At 39.3% G+C, this 13,659-nt stretch overlaps 1 protein-coding gene across 4 annotated transcripts in view; it reads left to right on the top strand.

The window, feature by feature from the left end:
* LOC117402611 (disheveled-associated activator of morphogenesis 2-like) overlaps positions 1 to 12,349 on the top strand; it is a 119,841-nt gene extending 107,492 nt beyond the window's left edge. For all 4 annotated transcript variants that reach the window (XM_059024559.1, XM_034003941.3, XM_034003940.3 and 1 more), the window contains 2 exons: positions 3,058 to 3,228; positions 5,738 to 12,349. In XM_059024559.1, the coding sequence (XP_058880542.1) occupies positions 3,058 to 3,228; positions 5,738 to 5,956 (390 nt within the window). In that variant the 3' untranslated portion in view covers positions 5,957 to 12,349. The remainder of the gene's footprint in view (positions 1 to 3,057; positions 3,229 to 5,737) is intronic.
* The last annotated feature ends 1,310 nt before the right edge of the window (positions 12,350 to 13,659 follow it).

The raw sequence follows: 13,659 nt of genomic DNA, 5'->3' as shown, positions 1-13,659 counted from the left end.
TGTTTGACAGGCTGTGAAGAGTCTGCTAATGTGAATAGAATCAGGTTTTCTTCTCCAGTTTTTTTCCTCTATATATTTTAGCAGTTTAGGCACCCTTTTATGGGACACACAGACACACCACACCGGGGTGCTGGTAAACTGACTGATACCACAAGCAGACTTTCCTTCTTGTAACTGGCCTGGCTCAACCATGTTTCTGTCCCCAGATCTAATCAGACAGGAGAACATTTCTAAAATCAACCAATAGTTGTCTCTATTTCTAATTAAATCTAACTGATGTAAACTTGTACACCTGTTTTATATACCCACCTGCTGGGTATCCAGTAGGAAACCAAGTGCTTGTTTGTTTAAAAACACCTTCAGTTTAAAAGTCCTTGTGTTCCTGCTCCCACTCGCCATCTCCCCGGAAGCTCACTCTGAAACCCCGGAACTGCCACAGGAATCAAACCCTGTTTTGTGGGATATCTTTCGCAAGTTAAATGAGTTTGGAAATCTCAGACAGGACAAGGTTTAGGTCAGGATTGAGCTGCGGTTGCACGAATTAAGCCATTTGTTAATTAACCCATTCATTAATTAACCAATTCATTAAAATGATAGCACATGCCTTTGCATGTCAGAAGGTACTAATATACAGGCTCATACTTTATTATTGAACTGCATGACTGTTTAACATCTAGTTAGCGCCTGTGATCTATTCCAGCTCAATCAAATCTCTCAGGATATTGCATCTGTCTCCTGAGATTAAATGAAAGTTCAGCAGATTCCTATTTGAATGATCTGTCCCCCCGGAGGGATAAGGGAATATAGTCCACTAACAAAAATAAAGATGAAAACTAGGGAAGGTTGTAACTGTGTGTCCTCCCAGACTTCAATTTGCTTGTACTGAATGTTACAGAACATGGTTTTGCTTTACAAATGCTGTTTTTCAGTTACTTGTAAATTTGATGTTTCACCTCAGTAACACAGAAATAAACAGTACATAAGTTTAATTTTAAAGGGATACATTTATACTTAATTTTCTAAAGATAAAATTTTTTACTACTTTAATATCCTGTTGTTTGTGTTTTCTGTCATTCTCTGATTAGATAATTATTTACCAGGCCTACTAACTACAGCCCTTTTTCAATCACTGCTTCTGAAAAGACTCCTGCAAGATATATTTCTCATGCAAGATAGTTTTAGAAACAACCAGCAGGGATGGAACTGTAATTTCTAATCTCATTACAACTGTTTTGTATAGAGATTTTACATTTACTAACTCACAGTTGTAGAGGGGGCACAAAGCTGCACACCATTAGTGACTATTTCTTAAACCATCTCACATCAAAAGAAGGATATATGTTAGTTATCCTGGTAACCAATGACCTAAGAAGAAACAGCAATAGAGAATACTACATAACACACTTACCAGTAAGCAGCTATTAAACATGAAATACGGAAGGAAGACGTGTTCTATTAAAGTACATGGTGCTAAGAAAATAATTCCACTAAATCTTACCTAATATATATTCCTATAATTTTGTTTGTCTCAGATTTTTCCAAATGGTAAAGATGACTGCAGTTTTTTAATGGTAATTTATTTAAAGCTGTGGGAGAAGAATATTTATGAAACACTCCTTGCAGATGTTTTTAATGCTGAACTTCCGGTCAACTTCCTAAAGTCGCATGAAGGAATTAAGTCTCCACTTTAAAGAAAATAAATGGCAAACATTTCTTTTTTTTCTGTAGAAATATATATTTAAAAAAGGCACTCCTATAGAGACATTGTAGAATAAATATATATATAGGACTCAAACTCTATGCTGGGAAGTACAGCATGGAAAAGACTGCAAGATATGTTCGCCAATTGTATTGTTTAAAAAAAGCTATAAAAAATACCATTAAAAACCAAATACATGTATAACATAATATGTTATTATTATTTCTTAGCAGACACCCTTATTTACAATTGTTATAAGATAACACATTATTTTTACATACAATTACATTATTTTGTACACATTATTTTTACATACAATTACCCATTTATACAGTTGGGTTTTTACTGGAGCAATCTAGGTAAAGTACCTTGCTCAAGGGTACAGCAGCAGTGTCCCCCACCTGGGATTGAACCCACGACCCTCCGGTCAAGAGTCCAGAGCCCTAACCACTACTCCACACTGCTGCCCTTGTGCCTTTCATATAGGAAAATGTGTGATCTACGAAGTGATGGTAGTACATATTAGACAAGATGTAATGTTCTGTAATGCAAGCGGACTGTGCTGTTTATTGTGGGTTTGTCAGTGCTGTGGCTGCTGAGCAGGACAGGCCACACAGTCGACGTGCATTTCCACATGAAAGCAGCTGGCACCACATGAAAGGCCGGAGCGCTGGTGACTCAGATTTGGCACGCCAGTGCCCTCTGATGAGCCTGGCAGTAATACTGTACAGGTGTGTGTTCTCAAAGGCATAGCGGGTTTGATTCTAACCATGAAAAAGAAACTTGGCATTGCCTTGGGCAGAACTGGAGCAATGGTAAAAGACACTGGTGTGGGAGCATCAGGAGGATTTGAAATGTAGGAGCAGCAAGACTGGATCCCTCACACTTTGCTAATGTGTGCTTGTTGCCAATTTACTTTTTTTCTGGATTTACCAGAGATTACTGTCAGTAAACCACCCTGAGCCAAACTGGTGTATTACGACAATGTTTCAATTTTTTAATTTTTATAATTTTGATGCATATTTGGTTTTGTGTTCTTCCTCTAGGGGAAAGTAGACACTTTTTATCTTTAACTTATTGTTAGTATATTGCTTTATCATTGCATCACTCTGTCCCTATATGAAGTGGTGCTATAATGGCTTGACACCTCAGTCCATTAGATTCAAAGAACCTGGCTTCTCTCTCTCTCTCTCTCTCTCTCTCTCTCTCTCTCTCTCTCTCTCTCTCTCTCTCTCTCTCTCTCTCTCTCTCTCTCTCTCTCTCTCTCTCTCTCTCTCTCTCTCTCTCTCTCTCTCTCTCTCTCTCTCTCTCTCTCTCTCTCTCTCTCTCTCTCTCTCTCTCTCTCTCTCTGTCTGTAGTTCTACAAGGCCCTGCAACACTTTGGGGAGGATGAGGGCCGCATGCAGCCGGACGAGTTCTTTGGGATCTTCGATACGTTCCTGCAGTCATTCAGCGACGCTCAGCAAGACCTGGAGAACATGAGGCGCAAGAAAGAGGAGGAGGAGAGGCGTGCACGCATGGAGGCCATGGTGAGACGGTGTGGGTGGGTGGGGTAGGGGTTTCAGACAGCGGTTCCAGAACACCGCGGTATAACGGTTGTCTTAACTGTTGTAGTTTTCTTCTTGTTTAGATTCACTTTGCATTATTATTTAGTTTCAGCCATTACATCTTTGTGACTTCTAAAAACACAGAAGTTAAAAGTGTCCATGTGGCTTCAACAGACCTCTCAAGTTCAGCTGGCACACCAGATTGTAACCATTAATCAGTCCCCCTGCCCCCAGTGGATGTACAAAATACATTAGTATGCAGTTCCATATAGAACAAACAGGGCTGGATGGGAAGTGTTGCAGGGGTACTGATTAATGGTTACACTCTGATATACCAGCTAAACTTAGAGAGAAGATACATTTGAGAGCCTTATTGAGGCCATGAGTGTGAAATAAATTGATCATTCCTATTCATACCAAGTATCCCTAATAGTTCAAGAGACCTTTTCTGGAAATAACATTAATACAGTCTGGATGCCACGGGAGAACGAGAGGCATTTGAGATGACGTTAGGTCACACTTTTTTGTTTCTAAATGAAAAGAAAAAGAATGAAATCATATCACATTATGATGAAATGGTAAATACATAATTTAAAATACGATTTTAATTTTATTCCTAAACGCAATTAAATCGCTGTTTTTATTTCTACATGAAATGAAAAATAATAAAATCACATCACAAGGCGAGGCACCTGCGATGTTGACACGCTAACTTTCTTTGCCACAGCAGCCTGAGAAATCACAGGAGACTCCAGCAGCTCCTTCAAGAGTTCAATGTGGTTTACACAGTTTACACAAGTCACAGCGTAATCACGTACTCACTGCACTGTGCTACGCAAACCTGTCTTGCTCTGAAAAGAGATCTCCGTTCATCATTTATCAATATACTGTAACCCAATTAAACAAAGTGGCGTCACAATTAAATGACATAAATAGCATTGGGAAGAACCATCTCCCAGAGTTGTATCCCATTCAAGCAGAAATCCCGATTATCAGTATCCCGATTAGGCGGCACCAACCGTAATTGACTGCCATTTTGTATACACCGTAAAAAAAAAAATGCAGATTTAAAATGAATGTTTATTAGCTGGATTATAAGATACTTAAGGAACAGAGTGGCATACCACTTGTCGATACCTGTACTTGAACTATTTGGATGTGAATGATTTGAAACCCAAATTCTTTTGAGCAGGTTGATAGAGGGCATCAGAGATAGTGAGTGTGTCTGTCTGAGAGACAGAGAGAGGGAGGGAGTGTGATAAAGTGCTTGTGGTCTTGCCACCCAAGGACTGTGTGTTTGTGATGCAAGAGAGGAGGGAGCATTCAATGCTCTGCCTCTTTAAGCAGCGTTCCAGCAGCCCCCTCGGGAGTCCTGGGAACTCTCTCACACACCAGCTCCAGAAGAGCTGCAAGTCTGGGAACTGACCAGTATTCCTCATCAGCAGCCTCTGACCTCACTCACACACTCACCCCCTTAACCAAGCACAACCCCTAACCAAACAGACCACCTCCTCTCTGCAGCCAAAGGGAAACGGTTACTACATGTACCACCAAGAGCTAAAAATCTGCTTACGCTTTACAAATGCAAGAGAGTACCGGATAGAGCGAAAAATTCACACACATTGGAAACAATCTGTCTCCTCAGCCTGGGAAAAAAAAAAACTTCAAAATAATTAAAATAAGAAACATCAGACTCACAGTGTGGTGCAATGCAGAATGTGCAGTGGCTAATCTGACTGTAGTACAGCTGACTGTGTCAGTCACTTCCAGTCTTTGCCATCGTCACTGCTACACAAGCGCCTGAGTCAGTGAGATAAGAGTCACAGGTCAGATACTCATTCATTGGCAAGTTATATTGTTTCTATAGAGGGCGGTTTGGTGCTTGATTTATTTATTTGTAAGTAAGGGCTTGCTCTTTCCCATAAACATACTTCCAGACTTCAAGCATGTGGGCAAGATGAGAGGGAGGGCAGTTGTGTTTACATTGGGCTACATAGGTTCATATGCATAGATAAAAGAGAAGATTGCAGAGGGAATGAACTATTCTATACATTCACATCATGATTATATGTCTGAAACATTCTAAAATAATGACCAAGAATCAATTTTGTTGTTAGTTATAGTAAGCGACTTCCAAAGCACCTAATGTCATTTTTCCTGTGACACCCTGTCAAGAAGTTTAGATGCAATGTGACACAGTTAAACTGTTGTATAGCACAGTATACAATGCGTTGTGCAAACTGAGATTAAATGGCAAAATGAGCTCAAATGATTTTAGCAGTGCAAAATTAGCACTACTAATCAGGACATTAATTCAACTGCTCCGTCTTCTGACTAAGTGCACTGTTGCTAGTTTTTTTTTTTTTTTTTTTTTTTTTTTTTTTTTACTGTTGCAGCGGTTCTGTTTTTCTCAGAAAGTTTGCACTTGCTTTGAAACAGGCCCTCGTGACTAGCATATAATGAACACAATTCGTGCTGTTTGTTTCTGTAGCTGAAGGAGCAGCGTGAGAAGGAGCGGAGGCTGAAGAAGACAAAGGCAGGCAGCATCTCGGAGGAGAGTGGCGAGTTTGATGACTTGGTGTCAGCCCTGCGCTCAGGGGAGGTTTTCGACAAGGACCTGTCCAAACTGAAACGCAACCGCAAGAGATCGGGGAGCCAGCTGGTGGAGGGCAGTAGCCGGGAGCGCGCCATCACCAAGGTCAATTATTGACCAGTGAGTGCTGAGCTCCTACTCTCAATTAATATACACAGATATATTCATTGCAGAAGTAAACACAGGGCCACTTAAGGTAGATTTTAATGTGCTTTCCCAATGACTGCGGCCAGCCAAGCTGTCTTTTCACAGCCAGCCTGGAATGTAAGAGAGATTGGGATCAGTTTTCCAAGTGCCTCTGCTCCACAGACTGCCAAGTGGATGGACTTTCGGGGGGGGTGGGGGGGGGGTTTCAAGACTGGTCCTTTAAAAAAAAAAAAGGAAGAAAAAGTGATGACCTGATACTGGCTCACACCCAGTGCCAAAGCAAAAAAAAAAAAAAAAAAACATCATTTATATATTTATACAGAGAGTTGTGAAGATTCCACAGTCCTGTTTCTTTTTTTTTCATCACTACCCAATTCTGTGTTTTTAGAGGCTTGTGACTCACTTCTGCTGAAAGACACAGTATTTTCCTCTTTCAAGGCAACTTCCTGGAAAGTTATCATTTGTTTGGTGCTGGGGAATCAGCCAAATACAGAATTGAAAATCACTCAATGCAGTCTCCCGTTCACCACACCGCTAAGAAAAAAAAAAGAAATATGACTGCAAGTTGTGTGTGTGTGTGAACTTTGTGGAGGCTGGAGAAGAATGTAAACTTCCATTAACAGTACCATATTGATGCAGCACTTCATTGCATTGCTAGTTTTACAAGCTTGCCTAGCAGTGTTTCTCTGGTACTATACTGTTGGTTGTCCCAGCTGATTAAAGGTAACCTAGTGGAAATACTTTACACTACCTGTATTTGGTATATTACATATGTTGACAGACTCGCTGTACTATTTCCCATTGTCTTCTATATAGCACTACCATCAACAATGACTTTACACCACTGAAGAACCGCTCTGCAAGAACTTCTTCAGAAGTGCTTAATAAACCTGCTTTTAGTCAGCTGTTAATGATTATCAATAAGGTAGTGGTGGGGTTGGGGTTGGGGTATACTAGTACTGGTTGAATCCAGTACAGGCAGACACCATATTGTTGTTACAAATGTAATGCAGTCTTGCACAAAGGAGGTAAACGCATTTTAGTTATTATTTTTGTTGTTGTTTGTTACTTATTTTAAGCACATAACCAAAATGACTAATTGTGATACTTCTAAGCACCTTTCATAACTGAATCCTCCAGCAGACCATTTGCAAGTCTCTTGTTTGCTCGGCCTGCCTTTCTGTAGCAGAGGACTCTCCTTTTGTGGAGAATAGGTCACAAGTGAACTCCAAAGTAATTTGCAACAAGGACTAGATACAGCAGACACCTAAGTTCCTTTACTGAAACTGAGACAAAGGATTGCAAGCTGTGTAAATGTGGACGCAAATTGTTGAGGAGAGAAGAGAATATGGCAGCCAACGGTTTACTATTAGGAGATCAGGCCTGCTTGTCCTGGAAAGGAAAGAGGGGAGCGAGACAGATCACAAATTTTGGAAGATACCATCATCTCTTATTCTATTGCTGTGTCGCAATACAACGTTAAGAAAATCACGGTTCAGAGTTTGTGCAGGGTCGTTATGGGTCTGATTTGTCATCACATAGAAGGAAGGCCCTCCGTCATCCACTAAATGCAATGAAATGGTCCCAGTAAGATGCATTTCCTTTCAGATGCTGTAAATATTCAGTCATTTGGTGCTGCGTTGAATTTAAGAGAATGTAAGCCATTTTGAAAGCTTTCCTGAGTTTCGTTTGGAGTTTGTCTGTATAAAAGGGTAGGTCACTACTTTTTAGGCTCCTCTCAGGTTGTTTTTGAGACCCTTATAGTTTCTGAAGTGTTAAGCACCCTGGCAAATGAATATACAAGCATTATAGCAATAGCTAATGGGCTAGCTTGTAATCATCATGGATTACTGTAGAAAAGGTAGTGGGCCTAGGTTTGCTAAAGGGTTAGGGTAAGAAAGCAAATGCCATATCAAAAGCAGAAATGCAAGTGCAATGTTTATCAGTTATTAGAATCAGTGAACGGAGAGGGGACTCTTTCTTTTTGAAACAATTTCAGGAGAAATTCAGTCAGTTTGGGATTTGTTTGAATGTTTGCTTTTAAGCCAAAGGCAGCACTGCGAAGAAACTGCTTGCCCAAAAAAGAGTCTCCCTTCTAGCAAATTACTGCAGAACACAACTGCCCTTTAGAACATGGAAAAGGTATAATCGCTGGCTGATACTGCCCCTCTTACATATAGAAAGACAGAATGTGTTTTTCCTACATTCAAGTTCATCAGGTGGCATTACCTGCTGGGAAACCTTTCTTACTTTATTAAAACTTAGAACACATAGGCTTCTTAAAGTTTTGCAGCAGATATTAAAAAATACAAACTGTACAAAATATTTCAACATTGTCTCTCTTCCCCTACCTCAGCATCCCCCAAGTCAATCATATCAGTGAGAATAGGCTAACTCCTGATGAGTGAGCCAGTATAACCATCGTGCTTATGAAATCACTTTGGAATCATACCTCACATTCTAACAAAAACATTATTAAACATCTTTTTACTGAAGCACTATATTGTTTTCATAAGAGTAATGAAAGTTTGAAGGTTTACATGACAAATTATTTTGGAACAGTCCAGCAGGTATATCCTATCCTAGGATCCAGTGAGAATATATCCTACAATAACCCTACAGCCTACATGTTTTCAGTGGTTTCTACACAGTAATTATTAGGGGTCTTCCAAGATTAAATGTACCGGTTCCTTCCACAGAAACTGTTCATGTCAATGAAGAGAAGAAGGTTGTAATCCTAATCCATGTGCTTCTTACTGCATGTGCCCAAATTGATTTCACTTGAGTTTTGCAATAAGATCTGTTGCACTGAAGCAAATGTGTCCCATGGGCTCCTGGTGAAGTAGACCATCTGTAACGGTTCACACAAGGAGATGCTACCTGTTTGCTTCAGTCTGGCATGACACTAGAAGTACTGGCTCTTATCCATGCTCTCCCTGTAATAAGCTAGTTGTGTTGCTGCACACAGCGGATGGTTAAACGATGTTCTCAGGATAGTTGTGATTTGCGGAAGGTGAAGGGCTCAGGTGTTTCAGATTTGTTTTTTTTTTGGGGGGGGGGGGGGGACAGAACACATCTTTGATATATTATTTATAATAACATGTTTTCTGGATCTTACTATCAATACAAATAAGTGCTCAGTTGACAACCATAATCCAAGATGATTGGGGAGCCAGATCCTGATTTAATGCCTGTAGCATCAATATTGATGCCTTCACCCCAACCCCAGCAATGAATGACCTTGCCCAACCTTTGATCCCTCGCTTGCACATTGAAGATTTCTGCTCTTCATTTCTAAAGCTCACCCTCCAGAAATCATTGTCTCCTAATTCATCCCAGGGTCTACAATCCCCCAAACTGTACCTTTAGCTTTCATGATAGCCTATGCTTTGAGATCAGGTCTACAGGGCCCCCTGTATCCTCCTTCCATGTTCACAGTTTTGACTTGAAGTGGCTGGTCTTGCTGAAGAAACCCTAACATGCCCTTGGATTGTTCTCTGTCAGCTGTGCACATCTGGCTTTAAGCTTCACCCATCCAGGCACCAGTCCAGGTGTTTCAGGAAATACTTCTGTTACTCCAATATTATGATTATTAATATGCTTATTATTACTATTATGTATTTTTAACCTTCAAGTGCCTATTTCCTTTAATATCAATACCTTACTGTTCTTTTGTTTGTTTTTTTGTGAACCTTTTTAAACAGGGGCAGTTTTAAAGGGGTGCAGATGTTTTATAAAGCAGGTACCTTGTCATATTTATTCCATAATTAGGAAGCCATTTTATGTACTCCCCTGCCAAACAGACCAATGCCCACACCTGTATACACAGGCTCGTGGTACAGTATTAAAAGAACAATGGTATTGAGGTCAGTCACTGTTCATTAAAATAGACCAACATATCCTTGCACTGAGGCTTCATAGATTTAACTCTATATTAATCCAGCTGTGGTATACCCTCTAGGGTTAGTCATAGAACCACTTATTAGTATTACTACACACAATAAAAAATACAGTAAAATAAAGTTCAGGGTTATAAATTGTAGGGCGGCAGTATTTAGATGCGCAACTGATCATAAGAAGCAATGATGTGAAGTTTCACTTGTCAAAGTATCAAAAGCACTCTCACAATCGCTACAACTAATGTAATCATTACTCGCCCCCTAAGCATAGCGTATTAAAAAAAAAAAAAATTGTTATAAAAAAGGGAGTAAAAAACTAAAACAGCAATAATAACAACACTAACAATAACACAACTTGGAAATTCTGTGTTAATGATTAATGAATGAATTTTAATATTTAAATACAAGTTAAACTTTAAATGTGCACTTGCCGTGCTCAATCCTGGAAGAGCAGCAGAATTCAGCTAATGCAGTACTAACATTCAATGCTGCCAACGTATTTCTGGTGCTTAAAACTCCACTGCCATTACATTAGTGCCATTAACACGGTTCGGTGCTTTTACTGTTTTTTTCCCCGCTGACATTCTTTCTGGGTCATCGGAAGACAGATTTTTGCTCTTTTTGAAGCTTCAACCAAACGTATCTGCTTCCGTTTGCTCATTACTACCATTAAATAAACAGTATGATTCTGTAAGCTTAAAATGTCTGTTTCGTGTCAACCGATCGCACAAGATTACTTGCGAGTCCACATTATGAAGCCGACGTTTTGCAAACCAGTGTGTAAAGTGCATACAGCTGCGGGCGCCAATGGTCATGTGAGCAGTCCAGACCCAATGAAAAACTATCAGCATCTATGATTGCTGAGAAAAAAAAAATGTAAACATGTCTACTGGCAACAGAATTTAACGTTGTTGCAGTTATATGAGGTACCCTGCCATAGCACCAAATTTACATCCCCTGATTATACTATCTAATCAGAGTATGAACCAGCTCCAATAACTATAAGAGAATGAAGGGTTATCAATTGCGTTTATCACTGACCAATGCAGATGGCAGCATCCTGGGTCAGTCGGGAGAAAAACAATGGGTCTATAAGACAGGTGTGGGAGTAAAGCATTGAAGCAGGAAACAAAATGCAGGCTAACAGGATTGTTAATCATTCATGAGTTGCTGATCTTAGCTAGACAGGGAGATTCTGTTTGTTTTCGACAATCTCTCATACGGTTAGGATGCGCAGTGATCTTTCCAGGTGCATGTGTGTTTGTGTGGGATCGTTTTTTTTCTAAATCGGTGCCATCGCGATGGTTTTTATTGAGTGTTGTGTACGCCTTAAAAAGGCGGTATTATAGAAATGAAAATTTATATACCAATGTAATATGATTTTTGAAGTACAAAACTAAATAAAAAGCACACTTGCAAGGGCTACTGCAGACAGGAAATGGGTGACTGTGTAACAGACTTTACAAAAAATATATAATTATCCCATTTACTGAATGTCAGCACTGAGGTGATTATTAATATATGTTTACATTAAAGCTGGTCCCTGCACATTAGGGTTCTATTTGACTGTCTATACAAGAGCATGTTCCCACTTTGACTTTAATCGTGTGCCAGTCTAGGCTCTTGCATGCGCTTCGAAATTTGCATGTGGATTAGTTCTGATGCTCGTTACTTTCATATAAGTCTTCTGGCCCCACGATGCTTCTATTCTAAACTATAGAACAGATGCGGACAATATTTAAAAGATATGTACTCTTTGATGACGTGAAATAACACTTTTTAACCTTGTGCATATACCCCTGCATACAGCACCATTATTCAGCAATAGCTGAGATGCGAGCTTTAAATAGCTCATACAATATCTGGCACAATTCAGTTATAATGAACTAAATATCTAGATATCATAATAATTACCATCAGATTTTATATTTCTGTCTTTTCTCTTCGGCTGGTTGCACCCCTCTACAGCTCCCCCCTAATTTGATGAAGTTGATATTGTTAAGGGTTAATATATTTTTTAAGCCAACTCTTATGAAAGTTGTACAGTTGTGTACGTTTTGTACACAGTTTTAATTGTTAAAAAAATAAAAGTTAAGGAATGTCTAAGTAACCTGTAAATCGTACCTCCTATTTATTTGCTTTATTTAGTTTGCTGTATTTTTTATGTATACACGGCATTATGCTAAGAATCTTAAATGTGTGTGTTATATATATATATATATATATATATATATATATATATATATATATATATATATATATATATATATATAAACTGTTTGTATTTTTTTTAAATGTCCAGAACCCTTATCCTTTGCTCATCTTTTTTCTCTTTTCTTTTTTGTTTTGTAGGATTACAATAAAATAAAACTTTGCCCCTAACATTCCGGTCACAAATTGATTGTGTGTGTGTCGGTTCATCTTTGTACTTCAATAAAATTCCACATTTGGAGCTGCTGCTGTATCTTTGAGAGTCACCTGATCACTGAATCAAAGATCTCTCCTGAAGGCACATGCTACACATTTCTGGGAAAATGTTTCTCAGACGCCACGTCTGCTCCAGAAAACATCTTCTCTTGTTTCTGGAAATAAAGAAACATTCAGCAAACAGGAAGAAACATTTACAAACATGGTTCCTTGTGTATGCTGGACTGTATGGACCGCTGCTCCCAGTCTCATTGAAAAGTTTGCTGTATTATTTTTGCATGTTTCCCTATGCTTTTCCTATGGTTATACAATGCATTTGCTATAGTTTGCCATGTTTATTAATATGCTTTACCTCACTGGTCTTTACCATGCTTAGCTCTGATTTAGAAGGGGTGAGGGGGAAGGGGCAGAACTTAGTGCATGCCATGCAATCTTGGAGCCTGAAACGGGGGCAAACATAGTATAGTAAATTGCACTACAGAACAACCTTAAATTTACGAAAACCACACTTCTGAGAAGGAAGCATATCACTTGCGACTGGAGCAGGGCTCCTGACATTTAGAACAGGCCTGTATCATAAACAAGGCTCTCCTGTATTACTTTTTGTTTTTTTCTTATTATTCCTCATGTTAAAGATGTAGATCTTATAATAATAAAACACACATACATTCATTTTTTGAAGATAGTACAAGTGGCAGAGCTGCAGACATTTCTGTTTCCAGAACATCCTCCATTCCAGATGTGTTTGGATCTTTCGGACTCTACTGCAAGCTGGGTACAGTAGCATTGGTTACTTATTACAGTATTCTACATTAACTATTGCAACATACTGTAGTATTTACTATATCGTTCAGTATTCAAATAAACACAGCAGTAAACTGTGGTACAATGCAGTAACTGGTGGGGGCTGCTTTGCCATGTTCGGGACCGTTATCACGGTCATCTAGAGCTAAAAGAAAAGCAGGGTCAAAAAACAGTGTCTGTATATGTATCCATTTACAAAACAAAATATAAAACAAGCCCTAATCCTAACTCCACCTAGGAGTGTTAAGTAAACTTTGTAAGATCCCGGTCCACCGGTCACCAAAACCAACACTTTTTCAAATATTAAATACCTTTCTCTTATAGGCCTGTCCCCACAGGCTTCCTCCACAGCCTTAACACTGACACTACAAACAGTTACAACGGCTATATATACACATCTGCCTTCCTAAATTACAGGCAGGTGTCCTTAATTATTAACTTAATAGCCAATCATCCCCGAGGCAGTCTAGGAATGTAGTCCCATACTAAACCCCTGGACTACATTTTTCCCCTCTTTCCTCGGCCACCATCAGTACATTGCAG

Source organism: Acipenser ruthenus, chromosome 5, assembly GCF_902713425.1.
Source record: "Acipenser ruthenus chromosome 5, fAciRut3.2 maternal haplotype, whole genome shotgun sequence".
NCBI classification, from domain to species: Eukaryota; Metazoa; Chordata; class Actinopteri; order Acipenseriformes; family Acipenseridae; genus Acipenser; species Acipenser ruthenus.
Note: the sequence above shows the minus strand (reverse complement) of the source record. Positions and strands in the feature narration are given on the sequence as shown.